The 26,457-nt window shown below is 40.3% G+C and overlaps 1 protein-coding gene across 1 annotated transcript in view; it reads right to left on the bottom strand.

Moving 5' to 3' along the window:
• Window positions 1-26,457, bottom strand: part of SCN8A (sodium voltage-gated channel alpha subunit 8) — a gene marked incomplete at its 3' end in the record, with an annotated part of 182,904 nt that overhangs the window by 49,480 nt on the left and 106,967 nt on the right. Inside the window, exons 7-12 of the mRNA XM_082635167.1 lie at window positions 23,837-24,058; window positions 22,595-22,658; window positions 20,709-20,850; window positions 18,944-19,150; window positions 17,792-18,085; window positions 7,209-7,604 (exon numbers count right to left, since the gene is read on the bottom strand). Of these exons, the coding sequence (XP_082491293.1) occupies window positions 7,209-7,604; window positions 17,792-18,085; window positions 18,944-19,150; window positions 20,709-20,850; window positions 22,595-22,658; window positions 23,837-24,058 (1,325 nt within the window). The remainder of the gene's footprint in view (window positions 1-7,208; window positions 7,605-17,791; window positions 18,086-18,943; window positions 19,151-20,708; window positions 20,851-22,594; window positions 22,659-23,836; window positions 24,059-26,457) is intronic.

Raw genomic sequence — 26,457 nt, 5'->3', positions numbered from 1 at the left:
AAATGAAAGTAAACTATAGCAGGGCTATGTGGAGACAGCTTCTAAAATATTAAAATTTGTTCCATAAACCATAATGTGTTATAGAACTATAATCTATACTGTACAATTGCTTAAATTTTAAAAAAGAAACAAATGAAAGAAGATGCTGAGAAATGAACATTTCAAAGCCCATACTTAGGAAATTTTAGAAGGTAAAAAGAGAAATCCATTAATTATTTTTTTACAAAGGCAAGAGCATTTAGCATAGATCCAAATAACTGGTTCCATCAAATGTCTTGGTAATAATAAGATATCCAAAAAAATTCCCACATATTTGTAAATTAAACAACAGACTTCTAAAGATCTGTGAATCAAAGAGGTTTGCACAGGGAAATTTAAAAAATACTTTAACTGATGACAATGAAAACACAATACATCAAGATTTATGGGATGAAGCTAAAGAAATTGTTAGAGAAAATTTTACAGCTTTAAATGTTTATATTAGAAAATAAAAAAAGATATAAGATCAATGCTCGAAGCTTCTGCCTTAAGAAACTAGAAAAAGAGGATCAAATTAAGCCATAGGTAAGTATATGAAAGGAAATAATAAGAATAAGAATGGAAATTAATGAATTAGTAAATGGACAAACAATAGACAATCAAAAAAGGTCAAATCCTGGTTCTTTAAAAAGATTAATAAAATTGATAATTCCCCAGGCAAGATTGATCAAGAAAAAAAAATAGAGAAAACACAAATTATAATTTTCAGGAGTGAAAAAACAGGATATCACTATAAATCCTATAGACGTTATTAAGATAATAAGGATATGTTGTGAATAACTTTATGCCATTTCATCTTGGATGAAATAGACAAACATATCCAAACACAACTTATAAAAACTGACATAAGAAGAAATAGAAAATCTAAATAGCCCATATTAATTCAAGAAATTATAATAAAAAATCTTATCACAAAGAGAACTCTAGGCCCAGATGGGGCTCCACAAGTGAATTCTATCAAATGTTTATGGAAGAAATAATACTAATTTTACACAAATTCTTTCAGAAAACAGAGGTTAAGAGAATACTTCTCAACTTCTTTTATAAAGAGAACATAACCTTGATACTAAACCTGACAAGAACATTACAAGAAAAGAAAATTAGAGATCAATATCCCCCATCAACAGAGATGTGAAATCCTTAACAAAATATGAGTAAATAGAATCCAGCAATATACACAAAGGATACTACATCATGACCAACAGAGTTTATCCCAGGAAAGCAAGGTTAATTTAATACTAGGAAAAAAGGCAGTGTTATTCGTCATGTTAACAGAATAAAGGAGAAAAACCATATGATCATCTCAGAGATGCAGAAAAAGAACATTTAACAAAATTCAACACCTCTGTATAAAAATAAAATTTCTCAGCAAGCCACAAATACAATGTAGCAGTTGCAGTCTGACAAAGATCATCTATGAAACCTATAGCCAACTTCATGCTTCTTGGTGAAACATTAAATCCTCTTCCTCTAATAGTGGAAACAAGGAAGGATGTACGCTTTCATCAAGTCTATTCAATTTTGTATCTAAAGTCTTAGCTAGTGCAATAAAGCAGGAAAAATAAATGAAGAGCATAAAGATTGCAGTTGCTGTTACTCACAGAAAATATTACTGTGCATGTAGGAAACATTATGGAATTTACCAAAAAACCCCCCAAAACAAAAAACCCTCCAAGGCTAATAGAACCAATACATTAATTTATCAAGGTCATGAGATATAAGGTTAATATACAAAAATCAACTGTATTTCTATATTCTGGCAACAAATAATTGAAAATAAAAATTTTAATTATACCTTTTACAATAGTATCAAAAAATATCAAATACCAAGGGAAAAAAATCTAATGAAAGATGTCTAAGACCCCCACTAAAAACTATACAACTTTGCTGAGAGAAACTTGAGAAGACTTAAATAAATGGAGAAATGTACCACATTCATAGATTGGAAGACTCAATATAATTAAGATGTTCATTCTCCCCAAAGTGATCTATAGATTCAGTACAAGCACTACCAAAATTCTGTTTTTTGAAAAAACATATACATATATGTATGCATAAATTTTTGTGTGAACACCTGTTTTCCTGGGTATATACCTATGAGTAGAATCTCTGCGTCATCTGATAACTCTCTGTTTAACTTTATGAGGAGCTGCCAAACTGTTTTCCAAAGTGTCTGCACTATTTCACTTTCCAACCAGTAATGTTGGCTATTGTTTCTTGTGTCAGACTATGACCAATTGAAGGGAAGAAAACCTGGAGCAGACTCTCTCCCATGTACAGCAGCTTCATCGTCGCTTTCCACCTAGAATCTGCTTGGGATTCTGTGAGGTATGTCTCTACAATTGGCTCAGCTGCCCAATTCTCATCACCTGGAAGGTGGGAAGAAGGTGTCTTCCTCCAAGCATGCTGAGACCCAAGGACCAGAGGAAAGATCACATGCTCATTCTCTCCCCTCCCTTATTTCTTTGGGTAATTTTTTTTGGGAGGGGGAGATGAAGGTGTATAATTTTATTTGTTTCGTTTTCTTTCATCTTGTTGGGGAGGGAGGAGAAGAACTAACAACTTTTTAAAGTCAGGAGCCTCTTTGCCTTTTAAAAATTCAGCCCCTAAGGAGCCTTGGTGCAAAACTATCAGTAACAGAGGAAGCAATTGAGAACCTTAATTACTTTAAACCCAATACAAATTTGTTCCATTTCTCTTAACTCAAACACAAAGTTTATTAGGCATTTAGCCACTGACTTCCAACCTCCTAAATTGTAGCTGTCCTTCTCAAAGAGATATTCTACCATGTCTGCAGATGGCAGGTTCTGCCCACATTTCTATAGATCGAAGGAATCTCAACTTGTTATTGATTCTGAACTGCTTTCACATGGAAATACATAACTGGCAACTTACCAGCCAGTCACCTTTCTTGGGACTAAAATTTAGAGCATTTTAGAAGCGGCCTTAGGACCTAGCCATTTATCTCCTGTTCAAGCCTTTCTAAAATTTTTGTACTATTCTGCTTTAAAATACTGTACAATAATTTCTCCTTCTCAAAGGATCTTTGGAATCTTAGAAGAAATCCAACCCTCTCCAAGTCAAGCAATTCAGCAGAAATCTCACTGTCTACTTCTCAGGCTATGAAGGCCAAAAAAGTATAGGGAGAGGAATGGAAACTGGCTTTCTGAATACCAAGGATGGGCCAAGTAATATGCTTCACATTTTATAAATATTACATTTAATTTTCAAATAGCCCTATAACAACAGTCCTTTTTATCTCTTTTTTACAGATAAGGAAATGGGCTTAGAGATGCTCATTTTTCCGGATCACTTGAGTAAATAAAGAACCCTGGCTTTGTAGTTAGCATAGCATAATGGTTAGTGGTTAATGCTGTGGAGTTTGATTGTCTGGATTCAAATCCTAACTGTACTGCTTACTGTGCAATCTTGGACAAGTTGCTTTATTTCTTTAAGCCTTGGTTTCCTCCTCGTAAAATGCACACAATAGTAGTATCTAACTCAGAGGGCAGTAGCTGTGAGCATGCAATGAGATAATGCTTTGCATTTACGACATGATTTCTGAGTTATGTGTGTTTTTGGATGGTCAGTGGTACCTGCTTCCTTTACGAGTGAAGAGCAATGATTTTCCAGCTCAGAGATGAAGACATGGGAAAAGTCCCCTTATCCTCTGCTTCAGCAAAAAGCAAAAGTTCTCAAACTATCAAAAAATTATCACCACTCAATCACAACTGAAGATGTGAAATAGTTTTTGATAAGATTCTAATGAGGTGATGTCTGGATGTCTTTTTTTCATAGGGAATATTATATTTCTTAATTTGAGCCTAAAGAAAAAAAAATACAGATGTGGCATAGCCCAAGCATTAATGTTGTGTGAGATCAGCTTATGGACCATCAATGGCTCCTACACCAGGCCATAAAGCATGAGTATGTAACTGGAAGCACTCTGATGGTCCAGGCGAGGACAAGTTAATCTGTAGCTGCAGACGCATCCAAAACGTTTTGACAGTGAGAATCACTATCTTCTAGCCCAAAGAGGTATAATAATTGCTCATTTGGCCCAGGCTGCCTATAACATTATGAATATATTAATTCCTTCTAAGATAAATGACTTTTCCTACTTCCCAAATAAGCAGTCAGGAAGTTCTCTTGGCATCAGGAAGACCTTGGTTCCATTTCCACAAGTCACTAAGTCTCTGAGTCTATCTGTTGATTGGATAAAACCACCTACTGAATGGGGAAGTTATAAGAATTAAATGAGATCATACATATAAAGTGCTTAGCATAGTGTCATCAGAACTCAGTCTATGGCAGCTATAAGTATTAGGCCCATTGTAGAAAACTAGAAAGAACAGAAAAGTGTAAGGAAGGAAAAAAAAGTCACTAATAATTTCCCCTTCCAAAGGCAGCTACTGTTAACTTTTAGTCAGTCATCTTTTTTCTATATGCAGTTTGTCTTTATATAGATGATATTGTACCACACAAACTATATGCATTCTGTTATTGTTTTGTTTTGTCTTTTTGGCCTATTAATATAATTTAGATATTTCCCCACACCATTAACAACTAGGAGGTGCTTCTTTTTTTTTTTTTTTTTTGCGACACGCAGGCCTCTCACTGTTGTGGCCTCTCCCGCTGTGGAGCACAGGCTCTGGATGTGCAGGCTCAGCGGCCATGGCTCACGGGTCCAGCCACTCCACGGCACATGGGATCTTCCTGGACCGGAGCATGAACCCGTGTCCCCTGCATCGGCAGGCGGACTCTCAACCACTGCACCACCAGGGAAGCCCAGGAGGTGCTTCTTTATGGCTTCTAACAAAATAATTTTTCCTCGTTATGAAGCCCTTGGGAATGATACAGTCCTACCTACCTCATCTTCCTGCCACTTTGGGATCTGACCTCCTGGCCTTGGGAATCCTCAGGTCTGTCACCATCATCACTTGGGGCCACTGCAAAGCATCTCCTAAGTGCTTACAGGGTGTTGAGTGTGCAGGACCCCCAAAACCCCAAAGGCAGCATTCTGTCAGCCACAACACAACGTAAGGCAGCGCAGACGGCCTTACATTTCACAGCCATCTGCTCAACTGCCTCTCAAATTTATCTCCCACACAATATAACAGAAGCTGCTAAAAAAACAAAAACAAAACCCGCAAACCTGCTCATCTGCCTTTAAGCTGAAGTTCAAGCTCCTTCTTCCTGGATACCTTTTCTAATACCTTCTCTTCAAAGAAAAAGCAAGATATATTATTTCGCTTAAATATTTTTAAAACTGCTAGGATATCAAAATTTACTTTGGTTTTCAACATGTGAATTATCCCCACTGTACTGCCCATGCTGATCCACCCCTCATTCTCCACTGATATCATCTCTTGTTTTTTTAGAGAATATAATTATCTATCTAATTATGGAGCCAAAAAATTTACATCTAGACATAGAACCAGTGAAGATCAAAAAATTATATTTCAAGTAAAGACAGTCATTCATAATATTTATTTTGGCCAACTACGTAGCTTGGAGGGGGCTTTGGAGCCACTGTTTGTTATTATTATTGTTCCTATTACGCTTGATCTGAAACAAGCAGTTCTCCAGAAGAGCAATGGCCATGTGACTAGGCGGAGAAGACATGAAAATTAACTGAGAAACAGAAGACTGAGGTTTCTGAAAGGTCTGTCAATGATAAGCTGTGTAACCCCAAGGAGTGCAAACTCACTGAGCCTGTTTCCCCATCTCAAAAACAGGAATAATCAGCTCCACTTTGTCAGCCTTATGGAATTTTTATTCGAAACTAATAAAGCATGTAAAAGTAATCTGTACCTTGTAAAGAGCTATACAAACATAAGGGGGAAAATATTTTGCTTTTAAATAAAACGTCAGGAAGAGAAAGGACAACGTCAAATATCCTAACTGTCTGTTGAATTTAGGACAGTCAACAACTGTCCTAAAGTGCTAAAAACAGATCATTCTGAATAATTCCATCCTTGATTGTCCAATTTCCCTCCACACATGCATCATGCTAATTAAAGGGCTGGCTATCTTCATGCTGGGTTAGAGGAAACTGAAGTGTTGGAACAAAACAGACATGCTATCTCAAGAAGCTGAGACCAGCTAAGGAGGGACTGAGGAAAGTTAAGGAACGAGAGGTAGAAAGGATTAGGATCATTAAGGTTATAAGAATTTAAAACTAGAAAAAAAGGTATAAACAGCTTAGAATCTAAAGAAATGTTAAGAGATGGCTTTTCCCAAAGAGGCGAGCCATTATCCTAACCCCTAGACAAGTGGTTTTGTGAAACTATTATATACAGCTCCTCCAGAGCCTGACATTTGATTACATTTAAAATTCATCTTTCACTTCCCTTTTCCTTCCTCCGCCATATACCATGTGTTCTTGCCCTGACCACCTACCTTCCCCTCCTTTGATTCATTTCCATCTCAATCCCTTTTAAATGTCTAGGTCCAGTTCCCCACTGGTTTCCTTAACCTCTCCTTGCCTGGCTCTCCCAGTGCCTACTTCCTACCCTCAGCATCACCCATGCACATTCCTCTTTGGAAAAAGAGGAAAAATCACATCTCACTCTTGTAGAGGAGACTAAGAAAATTATTCAAAGCTATGTTACTTTTTTTTTTTTTTAAATAGGAAGATAAGAGCTTTAAATTCCAAGTTGTTTCCCTACGAGGAGGAAGGACGTAGCGGGAGAGAAGCAATGATAGTTCCAAACCCGCTCAGACTCGGTCACTGGTGACGGCAGAGGCCCTTCTCATTCCATCCGGGCAGGATCCTCTGGCCAGAGGCATTCAGTCAAAGCAGGTGCGGGGAGGAAAAGAGATAAGCAGGCAGAGACGTGCAGAGATGGAGAGAGAGAAAAAGGGATAAAATAAAGGAAAGAGTTGATGGGGAAAGGGCCAGAGTCAGAAACAAGAAAGGAAGATGGGGGGAAATGGAGCAAGGAATAAAGTAAAAGGGAAAACAGGGTGAGTAAAAGAGGAGGGCTGAAGAGAGAAAGAGGAACAAACCAGGAGGGAGAAAACAGAAGTGGCGGGGGGTAGAGACAAGAGTTGGGATGCAGCATGGAAGACAGACCGGGTGGAATGGACAGAGCAGGGAGAGAAGAGAGGAAGGGAGTGGGAGAGAATGCCATGCCTAGCCTCGGTCTACGTTTTTACTTCCTTACGCTGTCATCAGGAGCTGCCTTATCTATTTTCACCTCTGGCAGGAGACGCCCGCTGATGTGGGAGCCGGGGCCGCCGATGAGGGACACCACACCGTTGCAGTCCACCGTGCTGTTGCGCTTGACGCTGCGCCGCAGGCTGGGGAAGATGCGCGAGGAGCGGCTGCCCTGGCTGTAGCCGCTGTAGCCGCTGTAGCTGCTGCGGCGCTCGCGGGCTCGGATGGGGATGAAGAGCGAGTCCCGGCGGCCCTCGCTCTCCTCCACCGTGCTGTGCTCGTCGTCCGCAAACTCGTTCTCGGAGCCCGGGTCCCGGAACCGCCCGGGCCCCCTGAAGCTGAAGATGCTGCTTTTGCTGTTGTGGCGGGACAGGAATGGGGAGCCCGGAATGCTGAGCAGTGACTGTAGGGGCAGGAAGAGAGAGAGACAGAGAGGGAGGCATGAGACAGGAAGGGGACCCCGTAGAGGCTGAACAAAGGCTGTCAGCTTCCCCAGCCTGGCCCCATCCTTGCATTCCTGTTAATCAGAACACAGGTGTTTCCAGAAAGCACTTCTGGATGTTGAATTTCTACTGCTTTTCAACACCCATCATTACTCACTTCTCCTTGTCCCAGAACCTTGTGATACACCTGTCTTTGACCTGTTAACCATTCACAAGTTCTAGTCACTGTTCACCCATGTATTGAAAGGATGCTTTTATCTCATGCTCTGTGTATTGAATCCACCAGGAAATACATTCAGTGTCTATTTCTCATTACTATGAGCTCACCTGGAGTGTGCCTTTAATCTACCAAGTTAGATTCTATGCCACACTTGGCAAAAGGAGAGAATTTAAAAGCGCCCAGTCACTTGCCACTCTCTCAATGGGTACCACATGCCCTAGAGGCTAAGAACTATGCCAATAGTGGTTTTTTAGTTCAGTTGAAAATGGTATCTGTCCCCTCCTCCTCCATTTTAAAGTCAACGTTTTTCTCATGATAAGTTTAAGTATTTGTAAATTATATAATTCCCAGCATTGACATTTTAAAGTCAAACTTGTATTTATCACTTAGAAATTTTTCATCTTTTTCTCCTTCAGCTCATACTTCCATTCCACCTTTCCTAGAGAATTTTATGCTAATGTATATCTTTATGCTTTAATGCGTTTTACTGATCACCTTTCAATACTTTTCTGCAACAAAAAATTATAAATAAACTGTACTTAAAATTAAAAAAAAAATTTCCTGTGACCATGAGTCTCCAAGAAATTTAAAAAATTCTCCTGGATTGTGTTTTTATTACAATCCTCATTAATACAATTGATCACAAATATATTCTACATTTTATAAGTAATTACTAAGCTTAAAAAGAAATTTTATTAAAATATATCTCAATGAGATGAATTTTTTTTCAATTGGTGTTTAAATATTTGTAGATAGTATTATTTATTATTAGAATCAAACATGGCTCAACAGCAACCCCTCTCTCCCTTCTAATATTATTTAGATTTTAAGTGCTGAGAAACCTTATTCATGTAAATGGTACCTTGGAACAGAAGAATACTGTTATAAACAGTAATGTCACTCAATTCTTTGAACGCCTTCTAAGTTATATGCCAAAATTGCATAGTAAGCTATCTGCAAAATTTATCTTAATGATCTATCAGCTGACAATTAAATCAAGTCCTCTTTCAATTGTGTTGAAAGCAAAGAACTGAAACCCACCCAACTTGCCAAAGGATTTGTACCCAGTGGATAGAAGTATTCCATTTCCTGATTCCTGAGGATATCAAAAAGGCTTTATTTATTATTAACTAATAATTATATCGGTACCTCTTACAGGGGTTATTCTTTTACTTTAAAGGAACCATATTTAACCCAACAGAAAAGGTTGGAATAACCAAAATCTTGTCAATTTCTATACATCACTGCCAACATTAATTTTTTAATAAAATGATGTGATCACATGCTTTAAAGATATTTTCATCAAAACCTTAAAGCCACAGACTTAGCTCATTTAATTTACAAAAATGCCCACCATATGATCTAATTAGCAAAGCAAGTCCCCAATGTCAAAGCAATGGGCCAAATCAGACTTATTTTCATTGGAAAAAGTATGACTTCATTTTTCATTTTTAATAAATGTATTAATATGTATCCCAGTGACATCCATCAAGCTCCTGAACTTAAAACATCCCATTGCCCCTGATTAGAACTCTATATTTCACTCTTATTAGAAGTATGTAAGAGATAGGTAAATTCAGAAAGCCTTACAATGGGTTTGTTTCCTAGATTGAAGAAAACTTTTTAGACCCTAATATTTTCAACTGTCCCTTTGTTTCGCACCTCCAAAGATTTTTATATCTTAGGGCAATACACCACTTAGGATTTGGGATGAGAGAGAGGTATGCCTTCCTTTTGTAAAGTGGGAGAAGGCTGACTGTGAAAAGAAAAGTGGAAAAGAACTGGTGTGACTTTGGACCACAGGCCTCACCCTAGGCATAGGAAAATGTAACTTAAAGATCTGGAAATCAGGTTCCTTAAAACTGTGCTTAGAAAGTCTTCAAGTGCCCTGAGGGGATGCAATCCCAGTTTGAGGACATCTGCTCTAAGAGAACAAAACCTGACACAGTCAACTGACCTCAGACAATCCTCCTTGCTACCCTGAGATACTCAGTTTGCTCAATTATGGCTTTGAAGGAATTTCAAAGTAACTTTTAGCTATATAAGATTTTTGCCTTAGAGTTTAGGCCTTACCCTTCTGGTAAAATGATTCCACTGTGAAAGTTCTTTGTGGGCTAGGACTCTGCCAATATAGTATACATATTAAAAGTGCTAAATAAACATTTTAAAATAATACTTTTGATGATAACCCTGGAATGGCTGTAGGGCTCCTCTTTAATATTTCTGCCCATATCTTTTTTATACCTAGAATTCCACTTCTAGGTCTAGACTCAAAATGAGCCCAGTTCCATTCTCTTCCTATAATGTACAAAGCCCCCATGCCCAGATGGGTACATTTTCTTTGGATATTTCTAGTTTTATCATACTTCACTCTCTAACCTGTATTTCCCTTGTTATGTAGTCTCCTCTTGCCTTGGCTTGAAGCAACTCACAAATCTCTGAGATAATAAATGAATTTGATTACTGGAAACTGCATCAAGAAAACCACTTATCACAGATCATTTTATATAAATGTTATTGTTAAATACATACTATAGGCTGTATGTAGGCCTCTAAAAAATAGGGTTCAGGTATGCAACATCTCTGACCCCTTTCCTGATCACTCTGACTTGTTTTGCTCTTCTGCCTCATCCCTGCACCAGAGAGGAGGAGCTGCATAGGTTAGATTCTAGAAAGTTCACTGGGTCTCATTTATGAGTGGAGGGTGTCACTGTGTATTAAAAGGGCACATACATGGCCATGTTCCTTCTCCATGCTGTTGAGCTGGTAGAGGCGTCAGCCCCTCCTCCAGCTTATTGCTTGCTATTCCTCATTTCACATATATGTTTGGGCACCCTCACTGATTCATTCCCCTGAACCATTCACAGATCAATGTTAGTATATAATCCGCTACTGGTTTGCAATGAGACGGTAAAAACCTGAGAGAAGCATTTAGAAATTTTAATAGCAAGTAGGCATTTTTACAACATCTAAGAATGTGATAATTTTTCTAGAAGTTTATTGCAATTATATTTTACAAGAGTATCATTCATGAAGAAATGGGAAAGACAAAAACTGGTCCTTCGCTACAGATAGTTTGAGAAGCACTTCTCTAAACAATGTGGCTGGCCAGAAGATTTGTTAAGTGTTAGAATATACCTATGAGTTCTGGTTTCTTTCTTTCTTTCTTTCTTTTTTTAAATATTTATTTATTTAGGCTGTGCCGGGTCTTAGTTGCAGCATGCGGGAGCTGGTTCCCTGACCAGGGATCGAACCCAGGGCCCCTGCCTTGGGAGCGTGAAGTCTCACCCACTGGACCACCAGGGAAGTCCCACCTATGATTTTGTTTTAATCAGGTATGGTAAGGTGACAGACACAGAGATAACTGCCTTTGAAAGAAGAGTTTATTACTTACAGTTCCCAAAATAAGGGGGCATGGCATGCTGCACCATGTCATGCCAGGCCACACAGGGCCTCACGGTGGGGGGGGGGGCTGCGTATGAGGGTCAGTCAGGAGGCAGGAGGAGCGAGGGGAAAAGCCTGGCCCAGAGCCTTTGCTGTGGAAGTGATGGGTGGGGCAGAGCAGGCATATTTGAACAAGTTTAAAATTGGAGAGTTTGAATAATTTCAAACAGGTTCTGGGCTATAGGAATGGTCCTGGCTCTGGAGTGATTTAGGACACGGGAAATATTGGCTGGGTGTGTGAATGAGGTAACAGGAGGCTGGGGATAAGGGTCTTGGACTGGTTGATCTGCACAAGAAAGGCACACTTCCTGGCAAGTTGTTCGCTCTCTCTAGGAATTAAACTAGCACCAAGATGGGGAGCTCCCCCCAGCCAGCAAGGCTCCTAACATGTCAAAGCCCCATAAAATACAGAAAATAAAAAACTGCCTCCCTTCTCACAGCAAGCTTCCCTGGACTGAGTCTGTGATTTTCACAAGGCCGATGTTGGGTGCTGACCCTACCTACTATATTAGGTCTCCATATTAGGAAAGAGGTTTGATTTTTATTTGACAAATGATCATTAAATACCTGTTGTGTGCTAAGTGATGTGGATACAGTGGTGAACAAGACATATAACATGGTCCCTGCCCTCTCGAAACCTGCAGCCTCGTAGGAAATATTATATACTATATTAGATCTCATATAGTATATAATACCTGACTATTCTTAACTGACAGGAAAGTGAGAGGAAGTGATAGAAAGATCATGACCAATTCAGTGACCCAGGAACACTTAGGAATCAGGATCCTGAGACAATACACACTAAAAGGAAACAGTTTATCTATTATTCTTTAATTCTTTGTTCCATTCTTGGCAAAAGAGTTGACTGCAATAAATGTAGAAGGGGAAAAGATGAACTTGTCCCATTTCTCCTTGTACCCCTTGTATCTAATCCTGATCTAGCCAATTCCCTAAGGAGACATATCCTGCGGGTAGCCCCCCAGTCTCAATTTTCCTGGACTGGAGGGTTTTAGTTATGACTCAGGACCCGTGGCTCTATTAACTCCTGGGATCCAGGCTAGTGTATGAGATAGGTCCTGTTTTCAAAATCTTTCCTGTCAACAAACCAGGAGCGTCTGGTCCTTTTCAGGCAGTCACATCACAGCTAACTAAAAATACTACCTTAGATCTAGGTGTTTGCTTGGGAGAATAGCTCTGGGGTGTTCTTGGTTTGAGGGAGTAGCCCTCACATTACACAGAAAAATTAATTGGGAATTTCAGGGCATCCATGTCAGCTGTTTACTGGGATAAGGCTTAACAATGACTGGGATGTTTAGAATGTAATAAATTGATGATTTAAATGTCCTACTTCCATTGCCCTATTTCACCTTTTCTTCACTTTTTCTTTCCAACACAGCAGTTGGTTCTTAAAATGTGGTCTGAGAACTCCTGGGGTCCTTGTGACCCTTTTATTGGGAGGGGGGTCACAAGATTAAAACTACTTCATAATAATACTAAGATGATGTCTGCCTTTATCACTCTTGTTTTCTCACAGGCATACAGTAGACTCTGTGAGCCTGACAGTTTCACAGAATTTAAAGACTTTTCTTATGAGCTTGATAGAGATAATAATATACGTGATTTTTTAATATTGTGTGTCAGTACTTCGAAGATCTGTATAACTTAGTGAACCAGTATTTCCCAAATGGTCAATGTAAGATGCTACAAGTCATTCATGAGTTAAAGACCTATAGTGCAAAATACAGCAAAGGATTTTAATGTAACAGAGTACCAAGTTACTGATACAGTTTCAGCTTCTACATTGCAACTAACCATTTAAAAATCTTCCATTATCCAGTTTTGGAAAAGCATCAAAGAAGAATATTCACAATTATCTAAAAAGGCTGTTAAAATATTTCTCCCTTTTCCAACTACATCTGTATGAAACTAGATTTTCTTTAAATACTTCAACCAAAAAAAATACATCGCAACAGACTGAATACAGGTATATTCCAGCTATCTTCTATTAACCACAGATTAAAGAGATTCGCAAAGATGTAAACAGTACCATTTTTTACACTAATTTTTTTTTGATCTGGAAAACAGTTTATTTTTTCAAAAATATGTATGATCTGTGTTAAACATATAATGGGTTTAACATTATTATTTTAAATAAATCAGTAAACAAACATTTTAAAATTTCTTAATTATAATTTCTAACACAATAAACTGAAAGCACATTTAAAAAAAGCTCTTTGGGGTTCTCAATAATTCTTAAAGATATAAAGACCAAAAAGTTTGAGAATTGCTGCCACAGAATAATTAAAATACTTTGCAAAAATGAACTCAACCTAATACTTGTTTTCACCTAAACCCTAAAAACACAGCAGTAATTTTACAGAGAAACAGGTAGGAGACAGGTTGGGCAGATGTCTCGATAGGATCTCAGCAGATCAGAAATACAGGAAACTGACATTCACTTGAACTGTGCGGTGGAAAAACTGAAGCTAGTTGCCGTTAAGCTAAGAGAACAGACGACCAGGTATGTGTGGAGGTGAGTGAGAAGGGGGTGGCTAGAGACCGCAGTACAAGGCTTATAGTCAGAAGCCCCTGGTTCAAATCTTGCCTGCAACACCTACTAGCTATATAACCTTAAATAAATTAGTAAATCTCTCTAGGCCTCAGTTTCTGCAACCATTCCTCCAGATAAAATCAGAGAAACTGCAGGAGAGTCCTGGGACAAACAGTATTACTACTGTGTGGGGCTTCTAAGCAAGTCTTGGCAGTCAGCCACGGACTCTAGGAATCCACAGTTTTTTTCAGATGGGGAAATTAGAGGAAGTGAACATTTTCATGCAAAGCAGGACATCTCAGAAGCCCAGCTTTATTTTTGAGCTAGGGAGCAATCAGTGCAACTCTGTGCTGAAGCCTATGGATTAATCAGAGCCCATTCAATAGCAAAGTGTGAATGGTACTAAGGTATTTATTAACTAGCTCAGGATGGCTCTCAAGACAAGGGTTGGATTACAACAAAGCTACAGTCACAGTTTTCCCCCAAAAGAGACTGAACTAGGAGAAAGGTGAAGTGAAGGTGAGACAGAGATGGTTCCAGGCCATAAAAAAGTCCCAGAAGGGGTTAAATCAGATTTATAAAAGTTCTTCATTCATTTTTCCAACAAATATCTGAATGGGCATAGAAGCAGGCCTTGACTTTAGGATTTTATCTGAGAGAGGAGAGGATATGAATATTAGTAAATATAAAACCACATACAGTAAAAAGCAACATGCAAAGAGGTACGTATAAACATAATGGAAAGATGAAATGATAATTTCCAATTGGGGGCGGGATGGAGGTGGGTCAGGGAAGGTTTCTTGAGAAAAGGATGTGAAGAATAAATACAATGTGGACAATTCAGAAATGGAAAAAACAGGGCATCTTAGAGAGGCTGTTTCTGGAGCAAAACAGAGGGTAGAAAAGAAGCATGGTGTATGAGAAGCATCTAGTAGTTCACTGTGGTGTAAGTATAGGGTGTTTGAAGGGGCACAGGGACTGGAGACTGAAAAGGGAGTGTGCGTCGGGGAGGGGGAGTGCTATGAATTCCACCCCAAAGGGGAGTTCCCTCTCCCATTCTTCTTAATAACTACTCTAAACTGTCACTATTGTCTTCAACCTCCCGACTCAACCTCTCAAACCCTTCGATAAGATTTTTAATTTCCTACATTATTGAAAACTAGAGACTGACAGGTGTCATCTTTCTCCACTTCCTACTCCCCATCTACAAAGTTATCCACACACACCCACCTCTACTGTGCTGGCGTCTTTGGTGGGGGACAAGGTACCCCCTTTCCTGTTAGAGGCTACACCTATTTTCACATCTCCCAAGACTGTGTTCTATTTTCTTTTCTATTCTACTCCATTTTTACTTCCAACCCTCCTTCTTCTGGGTTTCCTCTCCAACAGATTATAAAAATGCTTATTTTCACCCACATTCTTTTTTTTTCTTTTTTTTTAAGATGTTGGGGGTAGGGGGTTATTAATTTATTTATTTTTGCTGTGTTGGGTCTTCGTCTCTGTGCGAGGGCTTTCTCTAGTTGCGGCGAGTGGGGGCCACTCTTCAACACAGTGCGTGGGCCTCTCACTGTCGCAGCCTCTCTTGTTGCGGAGCACAGGCTCCAGATGCGCAGGCTCAGTAGTTGTTGCTCACAGACCTAGTTGCTCCGCGGCATGTGGGATCCTCCCAGACCAGGGCTCGAACCCGTGTCCCCTGCATTAGCAGGCAGATTCTCAACCACTGCGCCACCAGGGAAGCCCCCACCCACATTCTTTAAAGAAGTTTGAATGAGAAGTCTTTACTTCCCACTCAATATGGCATCCACCCTTACCCTGGACTGAAATGTAACTTTCAAGTTCTCAATGACTTCTGTTGCCGAATCCAACGGACATTTCCATTTCTGATCTCATCAAACATCTCTGTCAAGTTTCAATCCACTGATCACTCCACTGCCTTCTCCCACCCTTGTGCTCTCCAGCCCTCACTGCACTGTCGGTTCCCTTAGCACCTCTAACGACCGTTCACTTGTTTTCCTCCATGAGCTCCATCTCCAATGCCCATGAACATCAGTGGCCCACTGTTCTTCCACCTGACACAACCTCTCCGAGTCATCTCATCCAGTCTCATGGTTTCAATCCCCACCTGTCAGCTCAGGACCTCTTCCCTGAGCTATCATTTGACTATCCATGTGTCTACCTGGTTTCCCAACAAACAATTCAAACTTGGGATGTCCAAACTGGAACATACTTTTCCTCCAAACCTGGAATGTCCTTTCTTCCGTCTTACTGCTCCCTCACCAACACACATGTACGTTACTTGACTAACTCCTGTTTATCCTTCATTGATCTTCCCCAGAAAATCTTTGCTGAACCTCCAGCTTGGGATAGATCTGTGCCCTCCAAAACACCCCAGTGTATCTCAATTATGGAATAATATCATCAATGCTATTACACAAATAATTTTTTCAGTGTATCTGGTTGCCCCATTACACTGTAAGCTCCCTAGGGCAGGGATGGTGTTCTAACCACCTTTTAATCTCTAGGACCTAGCACAATCCTTGACACACAGTAGGCACTCCATAAATGCTTGGTGATGAATAATGAGAGATATGTTTTAGGAAGTGATCTGCTGACAATATATAAAACATAAAGGAGAGAGAGACAGACAAGAGTGAATGAAGCTGCAATGGATAACTGCAGTAGAACAAAGTAACACAAAGTCTGAACTAAAATAGGATTAATAAGAAAAAAAAGAAGGGGATGGACATTAGAGATTCTGCTGTGATAAAATGAACTAGACTAGCAAAAGACTGAGCTGGGAGGTGAGAGATGTAAGGGAGAGACACAATCAATCATCTCTGGGAAACAAGAAAAGACACTGAATACACTGCCATAACCAGGAACTGTAATCTATTCTATACCTTACAAAACTTTCTTTAAAATGGGGAATTAGGGCTTCCCTGGTGGCACAGTGGTTAAGAATCCGCCTGCCAATGCAGGGGACACGGGTTCGAGCCCTGGTCCAGGAAGATCCCACATGCCGCAGAGCAACTAAGCCCGTGTACCACAACTACTGAGCCTGCGCTCTAGAGCCTGCATGCCAAAACTACTGAAGCCCGTGTGCCTAGAGCCTGTGCTCCGCAACAAGAGAAGTCACCGCAATGAGAAGCCCATGCACCACAACAAAGAGTAGCCCCCCTCACCGAAACGAGAGAAAGCCTGCATGCAGCGATGAAGACCCAATGCAGCCAAAAATAAATAAATAAAAAAAAATTGGGGAATTAAATGGCTTAAGAATTGGATTTTGGTGGTGTTCTCTGAAATCCAAAAATACCTAGTATGTGATGAAATTTATAGTAATACAATGCTCAATAATAATCAATAAGTCCTCTCCCTTCTCTTTCTCTTAGTTTCCTGATTTATCAAAGTTGGGTAAAACTGGAGGCTTTTAATATATCATAGGCTAATTTATCAGCATGACACTATATATCTAGAATAATTAATTACTAGAACTTGCCACACTCAAATAAGGTGACCTAAAGAGTTTCATGACTTTTTTTTTTAACCTAAAATTGTATGAAACTCTTAAAAAGAGGTATTTGATCTAAATTCTGAAGTTCAGAGGCTAAGAGGAGAAAAGTTCTTCATGATGTTTTAGAACATAAGGCTTGCTGGTTGTGACACAGACTTTACTGCTATAGTAAGTTTGCCAAAGGTGACCAGGTTGTCCTAGGGCTAGCTTTAGAGCAGAGAAGGGAGGGCAGGATTAGAGCACAGGGCAGCCCTAATACGCGAGTAACACTTCCTCCTAAAGGAAAACAACATGGAAGTATGGAGAGGTAGGCCTGAGAATGCAGGGCTGGGTGTGGAAAACATAAACCCAAAGGGGAATCAAGTGAGATTAGGGAAACCAAAATTTCTTAGGCTTATTTGACCCGGCGCAAAGAGTTTACCTGATTCATGATGGAAAATTTCCTCCCAATTCTGTTGTCTGGTAGCCGAAAGCCCTTCCTCCTCATACCATCTTCTGACTCTGACTTGAACACCTTCTCGGGATCCCCTTTCTCTTCTCCTTCAGAGAGCTCCTTTTGTTTCCTCTTCTTTCTCCTGTTACGTCTCTCTTTGGCACTCTTGGAACTGAGCTTAGAGATTTCAGATGAGCTCCGGGGAGAGCCTGCCCCTTCTTCACCTTCTTCCTCTATGGCATCTTCTGAGACAGTTCCTGCTGAAGTGGCCATCGCCGCCGCCTACGAAAGGAGCCACAGCAACAGAGCAGGTCAGAAGCAATTAACTGGAGCCGCCCAAAGCCAAGCAATTAGTACGGATTACTTCCTCTCCCACAGATAGGGGAAAAAGGGAAAAGAGGAGGAAGGAAAACCAGCCCATCAGAGGAGACTGTGGCTGGAGCCTGGTATCTCTTTTTCCTTGCTGAATTTGTATCGTGGCACACAGCCTTGCATAATCAGAGCAGAACGGCATGGTGAGAACTCTGGGATTTATTCTCTTGAGTATCTCAGACAAGACGTGGCTGCCACCTTGGTACCAAATGATCCTTTTTTTGGACAACTCTGAAAATCAATGCTAAGAAACTATACTATACATTATGGGTCCAACAATGTAAAAATACATGTATATTTGAATAAAGATTAAAAAGTAAATTGTTAGGGTGTTGGTGGAATCACAAGTTTGTTTTTCAAATTTTACTTTAATATTTTACCTGTATCTTCTTTTCAAGACTTATTATGACCACAGAGAATCTCTGAAGGGGATCCTAATGTTTTTCTCAACAAAAAGGCTATGCTTATATGAAGCATTATATACATTGCTCTGGTCACTTTTTTTTCTCTCCAGCCAGCAAAGCAGTTGTACACTGAACAGTTGAGAAATTCAACAAAAGTTCCTATTCACAAACAATTTGGCCATTAAGACAAATGGAATAATTGGACTGACCATCTGCAGTTGTTACTTGGGTTATTTTAATCAGATCAGTGACTTCTATTTGACAGTGACTGATGCCTAAAAAGATCAATTGGAATGGCAATCAGGTGGGGCCTTAGTCACTGTGATCTGGCAGGAAGGACCATAGCAAAGAATTGGTCACCAACCTGTGCCTCTTCCTGTTGCTTCTTAAGTTGCTCCAACATTGCTTTGAATTCAGCCTCTTTCTGCTCTGCTTCCTCCAGTGTTGCCTGATTCTGTTCTTCATAAGCCATGGCCACCACAGCCAAGATCAAGTTCACCAGGTAGAAAGAACCCACAAAGATGACCAAGACGAAGAAGATCATGTACGTTTTCCCAGCTGCTCTTAAGGTCTGTAAAGACAAAGAGACAAAGACCACTTTCTGAGTTGCTTGCATCAAACGAATCAGGCTGAAAACTACTCATGGGCTGGTGTTCCTCTGCAGGGGCACTACTGCATTTGGAACAGGACAGTACTTCACTGTGTGGTACTGCACACTGCACAACACTTAGCATCCCCAACGGCCAAATGGCCTCCCTACCCTCAACTCACAGTAAATGTTGGTAGTACGTCCCATTCATTATGACAAAAAAGTCCTCTTCCACTTCCAAATACTCTTAATATACTCCTTTTGTAGAAAAATGCTTAATTTTTTTTTAAAGGAAAAATCGCTCTGGGCTAAGAATTACATTTGACTTTGTCAGCTCGTTCTAAAACAAGTCTGAAGAAATGAATACAAGACCTCAGCTCATTTACCTACTGGTCCTCAAAGAGCATTAACAGACAAATTCCATCTCTGGGATCAGGTCCAAGTCATAGGAAGTCCCTATCTTGAGGGACATCCTTCCTTAGCCTGTTGCAATAGGATGAGTTTTTAAAGAGGGATATGACATAAAGGATAGTGGAGGGAAAAGAAAACAGGAAGGAGGATCCCAAGAGGATTCCTTGGGGAATACTCAAGGACTACTGAGTATTCCCTGAGCAAGCAAATAGACATCAAAGAACAATTGTGTTTTAGGTTATGTACACAGGACCCACTATTACTTAGTTTTCATTTTTGTTCTTCTCAACCACAAATTGAAACTTAGCATAAGTCACAAATACTTCATGGGAAAGATTCAATCCTGAGGGAATACTAGGCTGTACAACAGAAAGGAAGAATTCTAGGAGATACGAATAAGAAACTTCCCTTAAAGAGCTTCCTTCATGCCTGAGGGGAACACATTTCTTATCCTCAAACTAATTTGCATTACCAAATGCTAGAGTCAAATGGAAAACAATGGATCATCAGAGAATCTCTAAACTGGAAGACCCTCAGCAGTCACCTACACTAACTTCTCCACCACAACCAGCAAAATTAAATGACTTGCCCAGAGTCACCAAAGCAGCCCAATAGAATAGTAGTGACCTTTTTAAAAAAATCTGTCACAACATTCTTGAACAAATACAAATGTGTTACAAATTTCAAAACATTGACATATTTAGGCTCCAAGATCTCTGTGGATAAAATCTCATCTTTATAATGTCTAGCATAGTGCCTTGCACAATGTGTTTAATATTTCTTAAAAAGATGCCCTAAGCCGAAAAATCCAAAAGGAGAAATACTGAAGATGGTCTGGTGAAATGATAGGAAGTAGGTAGAGAAGGCAGATTCCCAGGCCAGGCAAGAGGCTCTCAAGTCTGTGAACCGCTACAGCTATACATGATGAGCATTAAAGAACCGGGCCAAGAGCTGGGAGAATTCACTTACTTTTGTAAACCCACTGACTCTGAGAAATACCATCCTAAGATCCTATATAACGTCTTCACCAAAGGTCTCTCACACAGAATGTCCCCAACCCCACATATCCTCATGTAAATTCTATCACCAAAGAAAAAGAGGTAGTACTCGAAAAAGAGGTATTACTTACTAATTGATACAAGTTTTCCCAGTAGTCCTGGGTCATAAGGCGAAACAATGCCAAGAAGGCCCAGCTAAAAGTGTCAAAGCTTGTGTAACCATAGTTGGGGTTCCTTCCTGCTTTCATACACTGGTATCCCTCTGGGCATTGCCTGAGGAAAGAAAGGGAAACAAAGGGCTTTTCAATGTAATCCTACCCAGTCATCAGCTGTAAGGCATCTCTATGACCTTGGAGATAATAAATATATAGATGGTTATTTATTACAGGTCAACAAACAGGAATTTAAAAAAAGAAAAAGAGGAAAGAAACAAAGTAGCAAGGTCAATTTTTCAAAAAATGTTGTCATGGGGACAGTCTAGGATCAGAATCACCTGAAAAACGTTGATTCCTATGACCTACCCAAGACCTAGGAATAAAAGCTCTGGATATGGGATCCATGAATCTGTATTTTTAAGGGGCGTGTCAGATGATTCTTATGCATGCCAAAATTTGAGAATCACTGTCCTAGATTCATATCAATGTGCAATCCAACCAAATTTAACTTAGCTGCTATCCGAAATGACAAATGGCTAGAAGCTCCTCTTAATCATCTCGATTCTCTTAACACCCATTGTGACAAGCATGTCATACTGGGGATTTCAGTGACCTTGATTATAACAGTTCTTCTGCTTTAAGACCCGCCTGATATTTATTTCAGTGTAATTTCTAGTATCTACTTCAATACAGTAATTAAATGAACTTCTAGTCATCATGTCATCTTAAAACACCAATTCCTGTATTTACCAATATACTCTAAATAATGACACTACACCCTACATTTATATAGTCCTCTGTTTACAAAGCACTTTCACATATGTTATGTAACTGGATCCTTACATAACCCTTTGAGAAGGTGAGAACATGATTAAATCCATTTTTAGATGAAGAAACTGAGGCCCACATAAGTTAAATGGCTTGCTAAAAGTCTAGAAGTAGCAGAATCAGGACTAAACTCTGTTGCTGTACACTCATGTTCATAGCAGCTAAAATGTGGAAACAACCCAAGTGTCTACTGACAGATGAATGGATAAACAAAATGTGATATATACATACAATGGAATATTATTCAGCCTTAAAAAGGAAGGAAATTCTGACATATACTATAACATGGATGAACCCTGAGGACACTATGCTAAGTGAAATAAGCCAGTTGCAGAAAGACAATTACTGTATTATTCTACTTAAGTAAGGTACTTAGACTGGTCAAAATCATAGAGACAGAAAGTAGAATGGTGGTCACCAGGGGCTGAGTGGAGGGAAGAATGGGGAGTTATTGGGTACAGAGTTTCACTGTAGGAAGATGAAGAGTTCTGGAGATGCATGGTGGTGATGGTTGCATAACAACATCAGCATACTTAATACCACTGAACTGTACATGCAGAAATGGTTAAGAGACCAAATTTTATGTTACGTGTATTTTGCCACAATATAAAAAGGGGAAAAGATATTACATTGCAACTCTTTTCCCTCCCCCACGTTGTCAGGCCTGGCATATTCTGGGTCAACCTTGGGTGCTAGCCTATCATGAAGACGGTGTCCTTATTCGATATCTTATTAATTGTGTTAGGATAGAATGAGGAGAGTCTTCAAGAGACAGGCAAGATATCTGATGTTACAGATTCTGTCTTTAGCCTTTTACATCTTTAATTTTGGCTTGAGACTATGGACACCTTCACCTACTAGTGAAATGTCAACTTTGGACGGACAAATATAAAACAGAAAGAAAATCTGAGTCACCCAATACATCGGGCCCACTAAGGATCCACTATACGAGCACAAAGAAAGAGAACATATTGTCCATTTTTGTCTGACAAATTATTTTAAGGGAGGAGAATAAAATTAGGTGAGCTACTTACCCAGCATCAGAACTGTTCCCACAGAGTAAAGGTTCCAGCATGCCAGGAACTGTGTAAAAATTTGCTAGAAAAGTTCGAAGAGGCAGGCAATGAATAAGGCAGATTTCAGTGAATGAGAGAATAAACAGTTATGGATTTGTGCTCATATACATCTTTTCTGACAGCAGTGAGGCCTGATAAGAAGTCTTTCCCGTTAACTACTTTCCTGTATATATTTAACAATGAGAAGTGCTGCTGTGTAGCCGTTACTGCAATGTTCTTTTCACAGACACCTGACTTCTACTCGTACTTCAGATCTGTGTGCCACGTTCTAGCACTTGACTCAAAGGGTCTAAAAAAGAGGTTTCTGAGTTCTTTACCCCTTTACACCACTTTACTCTTCTATCTTTATAACTTCTCTCTACCAAAGACAAACTGATCGCTAGTTACCATGACCTACTTTAAATTAGAAGGTAGGTGTCCCTGAAATCCCCTGTGCAACACTTTCTTGTAGGTACTAACTGCCTTTATTCCTCAGGAGTGACTAACAGGGATACTGCTAACTTTCCCCCATTGTTTTACAGAAGTACTACTGTACCAAATATTCCTAAGGGTAAGACCCAAGTGCCTTGGTTCCTGAAATGAACTTGTTAAAACTCCTTAACTGAAATAGGATCAAATAATTACTTAGAGATTACTCGACTCCCTAGACCAGGTTGATTCCTAAGGTCTAAGTAGTATTCAGAAACCTTACTAGGTATACTCTATAAACTAAATGTTTAAATATCTCAGGGAAAAGAGGATTTTTATCAAGTTTCTAAGCCTGATTTTCAAAGCAAAAGTTTAGGGGTACATGTGAAAAAGATCTAAAGTTTCATTTTTGCTTTTAAAGGGAGAGAAAAGAGAGCGAGGGAGAGAGGGCTGATATTTGAGAGCTTCTGAACATCATCCGACCTCAAGGGAAGGGAGTAAGTTCCCAAGGCTCCCTCCAGCAGTCCCGGCCTTCCTTTCTGGAAGACTTTCTTCCCCACTTGCAGAGGCGGGGCCACCTACTTTTTTTTTTTGCGGTACGCGGCCTCTCACTGTTGTGGCCTCTCCCGTTGCGGAGCACAGGCTCCGTACGTGCAGGCTCAGCGGCCATGGCTCACGGGCCCAGCCGCTCCGCGGCATGTGGGATCCTCCCAGACCGGGGCACGAACCCGTGTCCCCTGCATCGGCAGGTGGACTCCCAACCACTGCGCCACCAGGGAAGCCTCCACCTACTTTTATTGTTGATGTATTCTTCCCAGTCAAAGCCCTTGGTGCCATTTTCAAGGTAGCTCTCGTTGAAGTTTATGGGCCACACCACACACTTGTTCCGCAGGTTTCCCATGAAGAGCTGCAGTCCAATCAAGGCAAAGACACTCAGGCAGAACACCGTCAGGATCATCACATCCGACAGCTTCTTCACGGACTGAATTAGGGCGCCCACAATGGTCTTCAGGCCTGAGGGGAGAGAAGCCCCGGAGTCAGAGTCATCCCACAGCCCTCCCCACCTCCCCCAGCCTCCCCCCTCCGCCACGGCTCCTGGTCTGCCCCACTGGGCCACCCATGAAGCATGGCCACTTCACCATTTATACCATGGGAATAACAGTGGGGCAGTGGTATTACCAATTCTTCCAGGGGCATCAATTTTTAAGTCAATATTTTTTGAAAAAGAAAGTCCCTTCTCCAGCATGTGGCTCTTTTCTTCCCGGAAGTACTTCCCTGTCTCTGACGGCTTCTCAGCGACTCAGGTGAGTCAAGGTCTTACTTGCCTCAGTGTTGCCACACATGCTGTTCCCTCTGCCTGGAATGCTTCCTTCCCTTCTCTTGTCCCTCCTGCCTGTTTCCTATTCATCCTCCACTCGCTTAAAGAGCAATTCCCCCAGAAAGCCTTCCCTGACTTTACAACTCTTCTCCCTCCCCTACTACTACTATTTTAATAGCACCTTTTACTTTCTCTGTAGCATTTATCATGGTTATAGTTAATTATGTCTGCCTTGTTCACAGGTGTATCTGCATGGCTTAGCCCACAAGGTACTCAGTAAATAATAGCTGAATAAACAAAGAGAAAATCAGGAATTGAGGAGGCTTCCAGTTTGAAAAGAGAGCTACAGGTAAGTTTAAAAGCCAATAATAAGTGAGAAGGTACAATAATATTTTCCCAAGAGCTCTGGAAATGCCAATGTATTGAAAAGGTTAATCATTATCAATCCAGTATTTATGGTTTGTCTTTCCACTAAAAAATACACCTTCTCTGCATCACATATACTATACCTTTTTTCTGTCCTAGATTAAAAACTTGAAAAAGTTTAAAAAAACATATAACCCACTTGAATTGGCAGTTTAAATGCAAGCCACTGGTTCAAATTTGAATCTGCAGGCAGATTTCTTAACTGCACAGGGAGAGATCAGTGATAGGAGGCAAAGAAAAGTATGGCTGTGGGTTCGTGATCTTTGGATCAAGACTGAGTCTACATGTGGTTCTCCTGGGCATGCTCACACATCAGCTAACCATAAAACATGGCCAAGAAAGCACGGAGCACTCTCAGGGTGCCGAAACACCAGGACGGACAGCAGGCAGACACAGAGCCTTGACACACAGGCCTCAGGAGGGATCTTATCCCTAATCTACTGCTGAAGACAAGACTATCACACTGAAATTCTACAGAAATCCTAATCCTGGCTCTGATCCTAATCCTAATCCTAATTCTAATCCTGAGTCTGGGTAGATAATTACTAATCTTAATCAAGTTATACAACTTATTTACATGACCTGAGCAATAAACCTAACCTCCTTGGATCTCAGTGTTTTCATCTTTAAAATGGGGATAATTATAGTAGAATATCATAGGGCTGTTGCAAGGATTAAGCATGATTCATACAAACACTTAACACAGCACCTGGCACACAATAAATGAATCAAATGTTAACCATTTTTGTCTGAACCTTAGTTTACTCATTTGTAAAAGGTATTTAAAATATCAACCTCGCTGGGTTGTTGTGAGGTTTAAATAAGATAATGAATGTTAAATACCAAGTACAGTGCCCGGTACTTACTACTTGTTAGCTATCACTATTATACATATGTTGCCCTCCTCAAAGAGACAGGATAATGGGGTAATGACACTGCATGGCTAACCACGTACGATGGTGATCTAATGGGTAGTGTGGACATGACTCTTCTTTTGCTGTAGTTTGCACATGACTACCTAGAATTTTCAAAGTTGAGTCCAATAGTGGTAATGGATGCTGTACCTAGCACAAGCCCTGGCACAAAGCAGACACTTAATATGTTTTTAAGTTCTTTATTGAAAGAGTAAATGAATAAGAAGCTTTCTTTCACACAGATATCCTGAAAGGGATGTAAGGGAAATTAAAGAAAAAAGAGCCAAGAGCTAGACAGTAGAGACGTGGCAGTGTGCAAAGGCTTATGTCTGCTCACAGAATGGGCCTTCCACGGACACTGTGGCCACCAAAGGGATTAGGAAGAGCTTGCCTGGGCTCCAGGAATGAGGCATTTCTGGCCTGATTCCTTGTCTCCTCACAGGGCAGTTCAGAAAGAGCACAAGGCAGGAATCAGAAAGCAGGAATTCTGATCCTGGCTCAGCCACTATTCATGACCCACTGTGTTTCAGAACAAACTTAAGGTCACCTCCCAGTCTCATTTTCTCATACACAGAACATGGATAAACACAGGAGCACCGGCAGTGGGCAGTGGAGGAGAAGCTGAAGAATCGTCTCTAAAAGTTTTTTTGTTTTGTTTTTTTTCTTTTTAAAATCTTTTTAACTGTGCCTTGTGGCACGTGGGATCTTAGTTCCCTGACCAGGGATCAAACCCATGCCCCCTGCAGTGCAAGCGC

Source organism: Mesoplodon mirus (genome assembly GCF_964341445.2).
Source record: "Mesoplodon mirus genome assembly, chromosome: 11".
Taxonomy (NCBI): domain Eukaryota; kingdom Metazoa; phylum Chordata; class Mammalia; order Artiodactyla; family Ziphiidae; genus Mesoplodon; species Mesoplodon mirus.
Note: the sequence above shows the minus strand (reverse complement) of the source record. Positions and strands in the feature narration are given on the sequence as shown.